The sequence below is a fragment of the Mobula birostris genome, chromosome 7 (genome assembly GCF_030028105.1).
Source record: "Mobula birostris isolate sMobBir1 chromosome 7, sMobBir1.hap1, whole genome shotgun sequence".
NCBI lineage: Eukaryota > Metazoa > Chordata > Chondrichthyes > Myliobatiformes > Myliobatidae > Mobula > Mobula birostris.
The window spans coordinates 44803941-44818976 of NC_092376.1; the positions used below are offsets into that span (position 1 = coordinate 44803941).

Below are 15036 nucleotides of genomic sequence, written 5' to 3' on the forward strand. Positions count from 1 at the left end.
AACATACACCAGATGCATTCTCAATAAATTCTTAAATTTCTTCTTTTTCAAAAATGTACCTAGACATCTCTTGAGCCATATAAATAGGTGGGTAATTTTTGCCATTTTTCTAATCGAATACTTCTCATTAGTGAGACCACTAAATGGGTCTGTCCTTGCCTAGTACATAGGTGGAAGCACAACCACGGGTTAGACAGAAATCATTTATCCTGAGAATGAGGTTGCCTAGCTACTTCACCTTGCCTTTGGAAAAGCAAAAGCAATAACATTCTGTCAAAGCTGGCCTGGCCTATAAACTACTTGACAGTTTATAACTTTATTGAACAGTGAAGAGATAAATGAATGACAAATGGGAATGACCAATTTGTTTACACTTTTATATACTTAACTGTAGCTACTCAGAATATAGAAAATAACTCCAATGCTCCTCTGCACAAACAAGCAATATTAAGTGAGACCTTTAATTACAATCACTGATATGGTGACTGTTTTTATCCAAAATGACTTGAAGATAACTCCTGAGCTGGATAGAAATCCAAAGCACCTACCGCAGGGTTGTTAATGACATGGAACTCAATCACAACATCCCTGATTTCTTCCACTTCTTGAAGAAAAGGCACAACCTTTTATTTGATTCTTATGATAAACAGGCTTCAGAGACAAGCACAAGTGCAGTCATCATTTGGAGAGTTCAAGGGCATCTCATAACCTAGTTAGCTAGGGCATCAGCAACTCCAGTGCAATGACCTTCATCGTTTCAGGAACTAACACGTATTCCAGCAGCCAAGACAAGTGACCAGCATTTACAAAATACATTTAAAGTGACAACCATCTTGGAGACAAGATAAAAATAACTTTTTATTATTTGAAATATAACTATAATTTTCTCTGTTGCACATCCCCAAATTAACACAATGGTCATGACAAAAATGAAAAGATTTTGCTAGTCCTGCTATTGTCATGAACAGACTGGTGTTTAAATAGGGAGAGTTATTTCATTGACTAGTCAAGCAACAGCCTGCGAGTCACAATAAGAAAATCACTCCTTGATGACAAAATTGCAAATTCCTCTATCACAATCCCAAAGACATCCTGATCCATTACCAGGACTGACACAGGACAGGTGATGGTACAATGGTAAGCAGACACAAGGCATTAGGGGTCCACAAAACTAACTCTCTGGAGTGTCATGGCATCGGGTCAATCCTGAGAAAGAGAACCTTCTCCTGATTTCCACCTAATATCATCCTTCAGTGATGAATCAATACTTCTCATGGAAGAGGCAATGAAAGTGGCAAGAGCACAAAATATACTCAGAGTTGGGGGGATTTGCAGTAAATGGCTTGGTAGCATCACCATTGGCCACGCTGGTTGTATCCCGAGGGACATTGCTGGTAGACTGGGCCTGTGCCAGTTGATAAACAAATCGGCACAAGAAATGGCCTACTTGACTTTCATCTTTACCAGTCTCTCCTGTGGAAATAAAATATTATCTTCATTCCAAATACGCCCTATATGGGAAAATAATTGCGGGGGATTGAACAGATCTGGTATCTTGAGACTGGTACTGTGGGCCCTCGGCAGCAGCAACAATGTTACCATCACAATCTTTCATTTCAGCTTCCAACATATCACCACTCCATCAAGACAGTGCTTTGATTCAATGAGTAAGAAGGGCATGCTAGGATCAGCCTCAGACTTCCCTACAAATGAGATGCTGAGCTGGCCAAACAGCAGCATGGAATGGGGGAAGCAAATGGTTCCACAATTAATGGATCAGATCAGACCTCTGAAGTGCTGTCAAAATTAATGATGTATATTAACAGTCAAATAAATAACAAATGGGATGAGGCTCCAAAACAAGTTAAAATTCTCCAATATTGTGAGAACCAAAGTCGATGCAAAACATTTGCAATTATGTTCAGTAAGAAGTGCCACATGGATGCTCCATCTTGCTTCCTGACTGATAATTATTCTGTACCCAATTCAGCTTGTGGTACCCTGAGGACACTGGATATAACAAAGACTACTGGACCAAAAAGTGAATCTTAAAACCTGCTTCAGAATAGGCAAGCTTGTAGACAAACTGTTCCAGTAAAGTTATAATGCTGACCGACAATGTGGAAAATGTTCTGTCCCCAAAAAAAAAGTAAAATCCGCACTGCTAATTACCTCTTCAACGTTTCACTTCTGTCATCATTGGAAATCCAATGGCAAGAATGTGAATAACCTGCCCTTTGATATCTTGTTTAGGTTTTCCCATGATTACTCAGCTCCAGGTCCAATTACAGCCTAAATCCTAACATACTGTACCTAAAGATCTGAAATACTGATTTGGGGTACAGTAAATATCCTCAACTGCAAGGCAACAAGTGATATACCATACCATCAAGGAGCTTTGATCAATAAGAAGAATATATTCCACTAGTTGGAGCCATTACTCACACAATCAATGCCGCCCAGAACAATGCTACAGAAGTTAGTCAGGGCAGCATCTAACCATCACCTGCTGCTTTGTCAATGACCTGTGTGCCAGCATAATATCAGAACTGATGACATCAGCTGACGAATGCATCTTTATACTATGTGACGACATTAATTGCTTTAAGAACCTCTAGATAAAGAATTTGTCCAATTCTCACTGTTTGCTTACTTGCTGAGAGGCCTTCACCATTCTTTTCCAACGTGGGGAAGTCACTGCCTTTTGAAGACATTTTCCAGTGCCAACCTTCTCTCATACCGTCAAAATATTAAAATACTTCAAGAAGTGGTAAATCTATATTTCAATTTAAAAAAATTGTTTCCCAAAGTCATCATGCTCTGCATTTACACAATGCTTTTAATGAAGGAAAATATCCCAAACTGCTTCACAGGCAGAGGATGAAATCGTAAGAGGAAGAACATTACAAGCATATTTACAAATTTGGGAAAGAAGTAATTTGGCTTTACCAAAGGTTTGAAGATAGGGATATAAGGCTTTGTAAAGGGAGTTCCAGCAAGCAAGGCTTGGGTATCCAATGATGGGGATCATTAAGATAAAAATTAGGTCAGAGAAATGGAGAGTTTAGAATGAGATGTCTGCCTGAGGCAATGAGAGGCAAAGGCAAGAAAATCTTGAAGGACAAAGTCAATTATGTTAAATTTGAGGCACTAGTCAATGAGGATCCAGCATAAATTGTTATGAATGGAATTTGTGGAGCAATGGGATTTGTATAGCAAAGGAAATGAGTGCACAGTGTTCGATGACTTGACTCACCAGAGGCTGGGAGAAAATCTAGCAGCATTAAAATTAGTCAAGATCCAAGGGCAACAAATGTATAAAGGAGAAATGCAGTGGTAGGTGGAGTGAGGTAAAGAAAGGCAAGGACAGTAATGCTAATGGAAATACTCAGACTGAGTATGGAGAGAAGACCCCACTCTGTAAAATCTGGGCCTATGTCACTGATAACTCAGATGAAATTCAAACTATTTTTTTTATATATTGTAAGCTACCTGGGAGTGTGAATTACTCCTGATCCACTATAGAAGCAGCAAAAAACGTCTTTTATCAAACCCTAAAATACAGTTTAATTCTGCCTCTGATGAGTAAATCTCTACTCTAGCAGAGTAGCATTATCAATGCTTATCCTAGATAAATATTTGCTTATTGTGTGACACGTCAAATATTATGACATTAAGTGACAAGTCTATCGTGTCCTGTACAATTTCAATAAGCATTTTCTATAGCAGCTTGAGAAGGAAATCATTACAGCAGCACTCACCCACTGTTAATCTGCCAGTCACGTGTCCATTGGAGTTACGAGCATTAACAGTCACATTCTGAGAAGAATCCACAAGCAAGGGGGAATCCTGCAGGGAGTTGAAGCAAAGTCAATTTACATTTGGAAAATCCGGACCGTAAGTAAGAATTACCACATATAAAACACTCTTTTTTTGGAAGAAAACCCCAAGTAATAATGAAAACCATAAACAGAAAATGCGGAAATACTCAACCTTCATAGAGCAAGAAACTTTGTTAAATTTTCAGATCAGTAATATTTTATTGGAACTGGGGAAAATTCTCAATACACTTTTATTCATTCACAACTTTCTCAATTTTTTAAAGTTTGAATTCAATTGTTCATTTCTTTTCCTTCTCTTTTCATCACCCCACTGATTTGAGAAACAGGACCCAAGTCCCATGAGTTCACCACAGTTGTGTCCTGGTTTTTCATGCATGAACGTTCCAAGCAGCAGTTTTAGTCATCCATCCCCTAGAAAGAAAATATTTTAAAAAGGAGGAGCTTGCATAGTCCACAGATGTGGACATTATTCCCTAAGGTGCATGCAGTGAAACCAAGCTGTGCTATTGCAGTGAAGTTGTCAGTTCCATTCCTAGTTTTAAGGGCTTTATTTTTTTTTTGCAAGTTGCTAATATTTATTTAAAAAGAATATCAACAAGAACAGTGAAATGGACAATGAGAGAGCCCAGAACTAACTATTCATAGAAATCATACGCAATACTTCATAATAAGATGAAATAGTATACGTCATCTCTTACATCCCCTAAGGTAGAAATTTAGTGAGTTCCCATGTAATAAACTTCATAATGCATGACATTTTGAGTCCGACTAATCAGAATATTCAAGGAACTTGAGGTAATTTTACTTCGAACCATTTTCATATCCAGAGCAAAGCATCAACTTTGCACGCAAAATATTTGAGTCCATAAATTCCACAGTTTGGTTTTATTGGTGCCAGCAAGTGGAAGAAATGTGAGAGAAATCTGTGAATGAACCATTGGTTCCGAGCAGCAGGGAGAGATAAAGCCTGCTGCTGTTTAAAAGACCAATATCAACACTGGAGGAAGAAACTTAAAGCAATTAGTAGTCAACTTGAAGAGACTACAAGGAAATCCCAATTCAGAAAACCTGAGCTGGCAGGGATACAAACCTCGTAGTGTTGGGAGTTTGTGGGTAGGAGTGGTAATTAAAGGGTTTAAGCGAAAACAATGTGGACAGAGTTAGTGCTGAGAATTTTTAATCCTACTACTCCTCTATGGAGTGATGAAAAACAGAGTAATTGCACCACAGCCATAAATCTAAGACATCTGGAATCTATATAACTGTTTGCACTCTGAATTAAAAGACTTGTAAAATGAGTATTTTTTTTATATCTCAAACCATTGTTATCTGTACTCAGATTCAATCTCAGGCATCTGAAAACCAACATCCATAACAATAGAATTTAAAGTACCTTGCCTGAAGTTGACAGATGAAGTCTTTGGAAGGCGGACTGGTCTTTTATTAAAGAATAACCAAAGATTCCCCAACACCTCTTTAACAGCAACAGAGAGCACTTGGCCACTAAAGGATGATCCCCAGCTATTGGATATGATTCAGAGAAGACAAACAATAGCCTTTGACAGACATGGACTCTTTAAATGCTCATGTAAATATACAGGTTGAATACAGCATTCTCTGAATCAGACAAGAGGTGCGGGTCATCTACTAGAATCCTCTGGAGTTTAATATCATCTATAACATCCTTTTGTATTTCATTTTTCAAAAAAAATCAGGAAATACAATGCAATCATTTCACATTCTTCTCTGTACTCATTGTACTGTCAAATCAATCTCTCTTATTACAATGCATCAGAGCCACTTACAGTATGTTTCTTCATCTCCCCCATCTTTCTGACTGACAGGCACTAACCTATACCCAAGTGACTATTGTAGCTGCATCATTTGGCATGGCTTAATTTAAACTTCCTTCAGGAATAGCTATCTCCAGAAGCATCTCTTTTGTTGAGATGCCCATAGAAGAAATATTGCCTGCAGAATTTTTTTGTTTATGCTTCCTGAACCACTTGTCTCCTCTCTCTCATCTTTCCCTACTTGCTCTCTATTCCCTCATTATGATACTTTTTTAGGGAAATGCTAAATAAACCACAAAGCTCTGGTAGCAACAGGGCTCTTCTGAAGTCTTGAGGTAAACATACCCCATTCACAGATAGGAACATGGTTTGTAAACACCAAACTGCAGCTTACTGTAGCCAACATTGTGAATAAATCAGTGACCAACCTGCAGATACTGATGAGTCCTTTAAGTAACGCATGCAGTTCAGTCCTTTCTGCTGATAAATACTGAATCCTGCAAAAATGTTGCACATGTGAAGTAAGATACAAAATTAAAGTCTTATTTGGCAGTGTTCTGTTTAAAGTTGGTGGTGTACTCTTGTTGGCATCCAAATCTACCTACTCATGTACTTAATCATAAGTGACTTTATGCTGAAAACCCAGAGTAACACACACTAGATGCTGGAGGACTCAGCAAGTCAGGCAGCATCTATGGAGAGGAACAAACAATCAACATTTCAGACCTAAAACTTTTACTGTCTATTCCTCACCACAGATGCTGCCTGACTCGCTGAGTTTCTCCAGCACTCTGTGTGTGTTACCCTGTGTACTTTCAGGATTCTGGAGTGTATCCAAAAGACATGCGTCCTGCTATAATTGTGAACATAAACGTCAGATCTCATAGTGCCCAAACAGCAGATGCTGCACGTCAGGCATCTGTCATCCATATCTCTACATCCCAAGATACTTGGGTGGCTTTTGGTGTAACAACAGGCCTGGATAGAGATATCTTTACATTAAGCTCCGATCTTCATGCTGAATGTTTAGTTAAAAGTTTATATTGGTTCACTTTACCTTTCAAATTCACTGGAAGTGAATGGAAATCAGTGTCCTCTCCCCACTCACTCAACATCCTCAGCAGATTGAATTTGATGACAAATTGTAGTAAAACAAAAGGATTAGATCAGTCCTTCATGGTGAACCATCCACTGTCAGATATTGAATGCTCAACTATGATTTGGTACAAGCTATTCATATCCTGAACGTAGAGGAATCAATCTTCTGGTAGAAGCTTATGTATTCTCACTGTGAAATACCATGTCAAACCCCGAGCCAAGTTTGCTTCTTAAGCAGTTCCTAGGAATCAAGAACATCTTGCTATCTCTCTGTTCTTTTTGGTTTCTAAGATGGCTAACAAGGCCAATGTGGCAACACAAACTCTTCCACAGACAGAGCCAAAAGGTAGCTGACAGGGCAGGATGGGAGATAATTTGTGAGGTAATACACTCCTTCTGCTTACATAGAGATTTTGTGTGTTTATGATGCACGGTTGTAAGGTTTTCAGTGCCGTCTTGAATGAATTGCCGTTCCTACACTGTCACTGGATCACAATTATGAAATTAGTTCCCTAACAGAACCACAGCTCAAGGCCTGCAGCTGTTCAAGAAGGAATCTCACTAACACCTTCCCAAGGGCAATGCTCTTTCTACATTTGAATAGTTATTGACTAAATTCATAGAGCACAGATCACAGAAAGTAGAACATAAAACAATGCCAGCCTGCGATGTGTGTGACAAATTAAGTTAAATCCTTTCTACTTCCACATGATCCATATTCCTCCATTCCTTGTATACTCATGAGTCGATCTAAAAGCTTCTTAAACACATTATTCCACCACTGCCCCTGGCAACCCATTCCAGGCACCTACCACTTGCTAAAAAAAACTTGCCCACACATCTCCTTTAAATGTTCTCTGCTTCACTTTAAATTTATGTTCTTCAGTGTTTGAGTTTTCTACCCTGAGAAAAAGATTCTGATTTTATACTCTATTTATGCCTCTCACAAAGTTAATACACTCAGTGACCACTTTATTAGGTACACCTGTGCACCTGCTTATTAATGCAAATATCTAATTAGCCAGTCATGTCACAACAACAATGCATAAAAGCAGGCAGACATGATCAAGAGGTTCAGTTATTGTTCAGATCAAACATCAGAACAGGGAAGAAATGTGATCTCAGTGACTTTGACAGTTGGTGCCAGACGAGGTGGTTTGAGCATTTCGGAAACTGCTGATTTTCTGCAAATTTCATGAACAAGAGTCTCTAAAAGTTTACAGAGAATGGTGCAAAAAACAAAAAAAAGCAGTGAATGGCAGTTCTGTGGGCAAAAACGCCTTGTTAATGAGAGAGGTCAGAGGAGAATGGAAAGACTGGTTCAAGCTGACAGGGAGATGACAGTACTCAAATAATGACTCACTACAACAGTGGTGTGCAAAAGATCATCTCTGAGTGCACAACATATCAAAGGTTGAAGTGAACGGACCACAGAAGCAGAATAATATGAACATGCACTCAGTGGCCAGTTTATTGGGTACAGGAAGTAACAGGTCTCCCCTGAGCCTCAACAATCCACAGAGAACAACACAAGCCTTTTTCCCCAACCTCTCTTTACAGCTCATCGCTCTAATCCAGGCAGCATCCAAGTAAACATTTCTGTAACCTTTCCAAAGCTTTCACCTTTTTCCTGCGATGGAGTAACTAGAATTACACATGATTCTCCAAGTATTGCCGAAGTTTTATAAACCTGCTAAGTGACTTTTCTAACCTTGTACTTGATGCCCAGAGCAGAGAAGGCAAGTGTGCCAAAAGCCTTCTTTCCCACCCCCGCTGTTTTCAGGAAACTATGGACTCAGACCCCAAGATCCCTCCATACATCAGTACTGTTAACGATCTTGCCAATAACTATATACAGTACTTCGCTTTTCATTAGACCTTCCAAAGTTCAACACTTCACACGTGTGCCGATTAAATTTGATCTGCCATTTCCCTGCCCAAATCTGTATTCCTTGGAGTCAGCAGAATGTGGCATTTCTTCAAGGAAGGTTTGAACCCACTCTTGAAATTTTTTCCTCCCTTTGCCTGCTAATTTCTTCTGTGACTGAGTCAGTCAAACAGCACTGAAACAGGTCCTTTGACCCACCATGTTTATGCTAGTTGTTAAGTGCTTTACCTGTCATCATCACCATCATCATTATGTGCCATGTTGAATGATGTAGGACGGTGATCGTGGTCTCATGACCATGATTGTTCTTGGCAAATTCTTCTATGGAACTGGTAATCCTTGCCTTTTTCTGGGCTGTGTCTTTATAAGATGGGTGACCCCAGCTATAATCAATACACTTCAGAGATTGTCTACCTGGCGTCAGTGGTCGCAAAACCAGGGCTTGTGATATGCACCAGCTGCTCACATGACCATCCACCATCTGCTCCATGGCTTCACTTGACCCTGACTGTGGGGCTAAGCAGGTGCTACATCTTGCCCAGGGGTGACCTGCGGGCTAGCGGAGAAAGGGAGCGCCTTACATCTCCTTTGGTAGAGATGTATCTCCACCCTGTGTATCTATACTAATCCTATTTACCAACACTCAGTCTGTACCTTCTTATGCCTTGATGATTCAAATTTCAAAGTAAATTGAAATTCATTTTCTTGCAGGTGTTCACAGTAGAACAGAGCAATACAACAGAATCAATGAAAATCTATACACAAAGACAGATAAACAACCTATTTGCAAAAGAAAGCAAACTGCAGATAAATAATTAAATAATACTGAGAACATGAGTTGTAGAGTCCTTGAAGGTGAGCCCATTGGTTGTGGAATCAGCTCAGAATTAAGGTGCATGAAGTATTCTACACTGGTTCAGGAGTCTGATGATGGTGTAAGGGTGATAACTGTTCCTGAACCTGGTGGTGAAGGTCCTAAGTCTCTGTAACTCTCTCCTGATGGCAGCAGCGAGAAGAGAACATGGCCTGGTGCTAGGGGTCCTTGATGATGAATGCTGCTTTTTTTGGCAGAGTTCTTTGTAGATGCGCTGAACGCTGGGGAGGGTTTTGCCTGTGGTGGCCTCTCCCACCTTCTCAATGTATGTGTTCCAGATTGGAACCATCATCTGGGAGAATATATTATTCCTCAAATCCCATCAAAACTGTTTGCTAAGGCAAAACCTAACATCATGAATGGCTGTGATGCTTCACTCCTGGATGAGATCAACATCTTTTATGCACGCTTTTAAAGGGAGAATAGAACTACACCTGTGTAAATCCCAGCCGCATCCGGTGACTCTGTAATCTTTATCTTGAAGTCCAACGTCCGAACATATTTCATTGCAAGGACTTAGGCCCTGATGGCATACCTGGTAGGCACCAAAACCATGTGCCAACCAACTGGCGAGAGAGCTCAAGGACATCCTCAATCTCTCACTGCTGCAGCCAGAGGTTTCAAAAGGGCGACAATCATAGCAGTACCCAGGAAGAGAAGGGTGAGCTCCCTCCATGACTATCACCTATTTGTACTCACATCTACTGTGATGAAGTGCTTTGAGAGGATGGTCATTGCAGAATCAACTCCAGCTTGAGCAAGAACTTGGACCCGCTGTAATTTGCCTATCACCACAGCCTCATCGATGGGTCAGCAGTGGAAGGGGTGAGGAGTTTCAATTTCCTGGGTGTCAACATTTCTGAAGATCTATCCTGGGTCCAACACATTGACGCAATTACAAAGAAGGCATGATCTACAGGTATCAACAGATGTTTGGAATGAATGACCTGCGGAGTGCGCATTAATGGATTAAATGCCATGTTTGAAAATTAGAGCTTAAATTGGAACTGATTTACTAGGGAAGTGGTCTACAATTAAGTAGCAACCTTTCCAAACTGACAGTTAATCTATCAATGTAAATCACCCGAGAGGTCCATTATTCTCTAATTATAATTGCAAATCTCTAAATACAAAATAGATTTTAATTGTTTCATGAATATATTAAATGCATTTCATGGCCAGTTGACTTTGGTGTGAAGTCCAGACACACACATCTGTTTTCTCTTTTTTTTGGTATCACTGTACAGGAAAGGATCTATATTGAAGTTAAGAATATGCATGGGCAAGATTAAAAAAAAGACACATCCAAAGTACATTCAATGTACAGGAACACCCAATCAATGACCATGCTGTTGAGCAACTCGAATACAAACCTTCATTTTCTAACAACTACATACCATATTTGGGGTGCGTGTAGTGCAGCAGTTAGCATAACACTATGACAGTGGCAGATGGAGGATTGTGGTTCGATTCTCAGCACTGCCTGTAAGGAGTTTGTTCATTCTCCCCAGACTGTGTGGGTTTCCTCTGGATAACCATATAACAATTACAGCACGGAAACAGGCCATCTCGGTCCTTCTAGTCCATGCTGAATGCTTACTCTCACCTAGTCCCACCGACCTGCACTCAGCCCATAACCCTCCATTCCTTTCCTGTCCATATAGCTATCCAATTTTACTTTAAATGACCACAGCGAACCTGCCTCAACCACTTCTGGTGGAAGCTCAATCCACACAGCTATCACTTTCTGAGTAAAGAAGTTCCCCCTCATGTTACCCCCAAACTTTTGCCCTTTAACTCTCAACTCATGTCCTCTTGTTTGAATCTCCCCTACTCTCAATGGAAAAAGCCTATCCACGTCAACTCTATCTATCCCCCTCATAATTTTAAATACCTCTATCAAGTCCCCCCTCAACCTTCTACGCTCCAAAGAATAAAGACCCAACTTGTTCAACCTTTCTCTGTAACTTAGGTGATGAAACCCAGGTAACAGTCTTGTAAATCTTCTCTGTACTCTCTCAATTTTGTTGACATCTTTCCTATAATTCGGTGACCAGAACTGTACACAATACTCCAAATTTTGCCTTACCAATGCCTTGTACAATTTCATTATTACATCTCAACTCCTATATTCAATGCTCTGATTTATAAAGGCCAGCATACCAAAAGCTTTCTTCACCCCCCTATCCACATGAGATTCCACCTTCAGGGATCTATGCACTATTATTCCTAGATCTCTCTGTTCTACTGCATTCTTAAATGCCCTACCATTTACCATGTATGTCCTATTTTGATTAGTCCTACCAAAATGTAGCACCTCACATTTATCAGCATTAAACTCCATCTGCCATCTTTCACCCACTCTTCTATCTGGCCTAAATCTCTCTGCAAGCTTTGAAAACCTACTTCAATATCCACAACTCCACCTATCTTAGTATCATCTGCATACTTACTAATCCAATTTACCACTGCATCATCCAGACCATTAATGCATATGACAAACAACATTGGACCCAGTACAGATCCCTGAGGCACACCACTAGTCACTGGCTTCCAACCTGACAGACAGTTATCCACCACTACTCTCTGGCGTCTCCCATTCAGCCACTGCTGAATCCATTTTACTACTTAAATATTAATACCAAACAATTGAACCTTCCAAACTAACCTTCCGTGTGGAATCTTGTCAAAGGCCTTACTGAAGTCCATATAGACAACATCCACTGCTTTACCCTCGTCAACTTTCCTAGTAACCTTTTCAAAAAATTCAATAAGATTTGTCAAACATGACCTTCCACGCACAAATCCATGTTGACTGTTCCTAATCAGACGCTGTCTATCCAGATAATTATATATACCATCTCTAAGAATACTTTCCATCAATTTACCCACCACTGATACCAAACTCACAGGCTGATAATTGCTAGGTTTACTCCTAGAACCCTTCTTAAACAATGGAACAACATGAGCAATACGCCAATTCTCTGGCACCATCCCCGTTTCTAATGACATTTGAAATATTTCTGTCAGAGCCCTGTTATTCCACACTAACTTCCCTTAAGGTCCTAGGGAATATCCTGTCAGGACCCAGAGAATTATCCACTTCTACATTCCTTAAAAGTGCCAGTTCTTCCTCTTCTTTAATCATCATAGTTTCCATAACTTCCTTACTTGTTTTCTTTACCTTACACAATTCAATATCTTTCTCCTTAGTGAATACCGAAGAAAAGAAATTGTTCAGAATCTCCCCCATCTCTTTTGGCTCTACACATAGCTGTCCACTCTGATTCTCTAAGAGACCAATTTTATCTTTCACTATCCTTTTGCTATTAATATAACTGTCAAAACCTTTTGGATTTATTTTCACCTTACTTGCCAAAGCCACCTCATATTTTCTTTTAGCTTTTCTAATTTCTTTAAGATTCTTTTTACAGTCTTTATATTCCTTGAGCACCTCATTTACTCCTAGCTGCCTATATTTATTGTAGAATATGCACCTCTCTTTTTCCGAACCAAGTTTCCAATATCCCTTGAAAACCATGGCTCTCTCAAACTTTTAACCTTTCCTTTCAACCTAACAGGAAGATAAGGATTCGGTACCCTCAAAATTTCACCTTTAAAATTTCACCTTTAAATGACCTCCATTTCTCTATTACATCCTTCCCATAAAACAAATTGTCCCAATCCACTCCTTCTAATTCCTTTCACATCTTCTTAAAATTAGCCTTTCTCCAATCAAAAATCTCATCCCTGGATCCAGACCTATCCTTCTCCATAATTATATTGAAACTAATGGCATTGTGATCACTGGACCCAAAGTGCTCCCCAACACATATCTCCGTCACCTGACCTATCTCATTCCCTAACAGGAGATCCATCACTGCCCCTTCTCTAGTTGGTACTTCTACGTATTGCTGCAAAAAACTATCCTGCACACATTTTACAAACCGGATACTCTGGTTTCTTCCCACATTTCAAATACATATGGATTGCTAGGTTAATTGGTCACATGGGTGTATTTGGGTGGCAGAAGCTTGTGGGGTTGGAAGGGTTACCTTGAAATAAATGATTATTTATGATTGCAACAATGGAACTCCAGGTATATTATTAAATTCCTGTGAGTTTAAAAATTATCATTAACTTCACACAAAGAATATATTTCAGCAATATTATTTATTACAGTTCTGCTGACTGTGTACTTGCTACTGAATGTATCTGAGTAACTGAAGTTACAATGTCACGGCCTGGAAACTTACACCAAGTACTGGTGGCATCTCTGTTGACGTGGTCGTTGCTCACAACGTCATATCCTGTCACACAGAATGCTTTCCCGCCCCAGGGTAAAAGCAGCTAAGGAACAGGTGGAGCTACAACTTAACTTTTCATTCCTAGGCTAAAACTGGATTTCAGGATGTTCAGATTTTGTGCTCTGCTCAGTGAATTTTGCATCGTTCCAGAATTATCTTGGCCCTTCACTGATCCTCACTTATTGACACCTTGGAGCACAAACAGCATTGCACAAAGAAGTCTACTTTGAATTATGTTTCTAACGAAAGTTCCCAGATCTACTGGGTTGTATCCACTTGGACAAAACATCAATAGGCAGTCTGTCCAGAGGACAACAGAGGGAATCAGGGACAGGAAACATGGGGAACATTTTCTGGCATTTGGACTTCCAAGGTTAAACCTCCTGTATTTCATGTTTGTATACTTGATCCTCACCACAGTCAGACTCCTGAACTGTTCCCACAAACTATGGACTCAGTTTGAAGGACTCTACAATTTGCTCTCGGTATTATTTATTTATTTATTTATCCATTCATCCATTTATTTATTTTTTTATTTATGTGTATTTACACAGCTTGACCTTTGCATATTGTTTGCTTGTCAGTCTTTGTGAGTAGACTTTTACTGATTCTATTTTATTTCTTTGTTCTACTGTGAATGCCTGCAAGAAAATAAATCTCAGGATGGTCCTGGTGCCATATAAGTACTTACTTTGATAAGTTTACTTTGAACTTTGAACTTATAAACAATTTGAGGGTTACAATTGAGGCCAAGCACATTCTCCTGAAGCAGTTGCATGTGTACCTTAGGTGCCTTCTTAACATATCCCTTTACTCTGACATTAACGTTAATGTAAGGAAGCCCATATTCACACGTTGCAGATCCTTCCTCTTTTTACAGATAAGTTGAACTCTATTTTCAAAATGAGTTTCAAAACCTACCAGAAAACCCCTACCTGGTACCTCAAAATCAGTGACTGTTCCAAAAATGCTAGGGAGAAATGGCATATGGGACTGCAAATGCACAAGATTATAGGTCATTGTACTCTGTACTTTACTGTACAAAAATAGCAGGTTCATGACACCAGCAAACAAATTGTAGATTTAGGCATGGTGGTGGAGAAAACACACTAAAAATTGAAATGAAAATGGTTCACCTTTGTTGATGTTCTAATGCTATAAATGATTACTTTCAATACCTTTCCTCATAACCTGACATGAGTGAGCAAAGCTTCTGTTCAGGAATCATCTGCGA

The 15036-nt window shown here is 39.6% G+C and overlaps 1 protein-coding gene across 9 annotated transcripts in view; it reads right to left on the bottom strand.

Moving 5' to 3' along the window:
• The window catches only part of LOC140200156 (gamma-sarcoglycan-like), a 630311-nt gene that overhangs the window by 162843 nt on the left and 452432 nt on the right, over nt 1-15036 (bottom strand). For all 9 annotated transcript variants that reach the window (XM_072263045.1, XM_072263048.1, XM_072263047.1 and 6 more), the window contains one exon: nt 3762-3849. In XM_072263045.1, coding sequence (XP_072119146.1) covers nt 3762-3849 — 88 coding nt within the window. The remainder of the gene's footprint in view (nt 1-3761; nt 3850-15036) is intronic.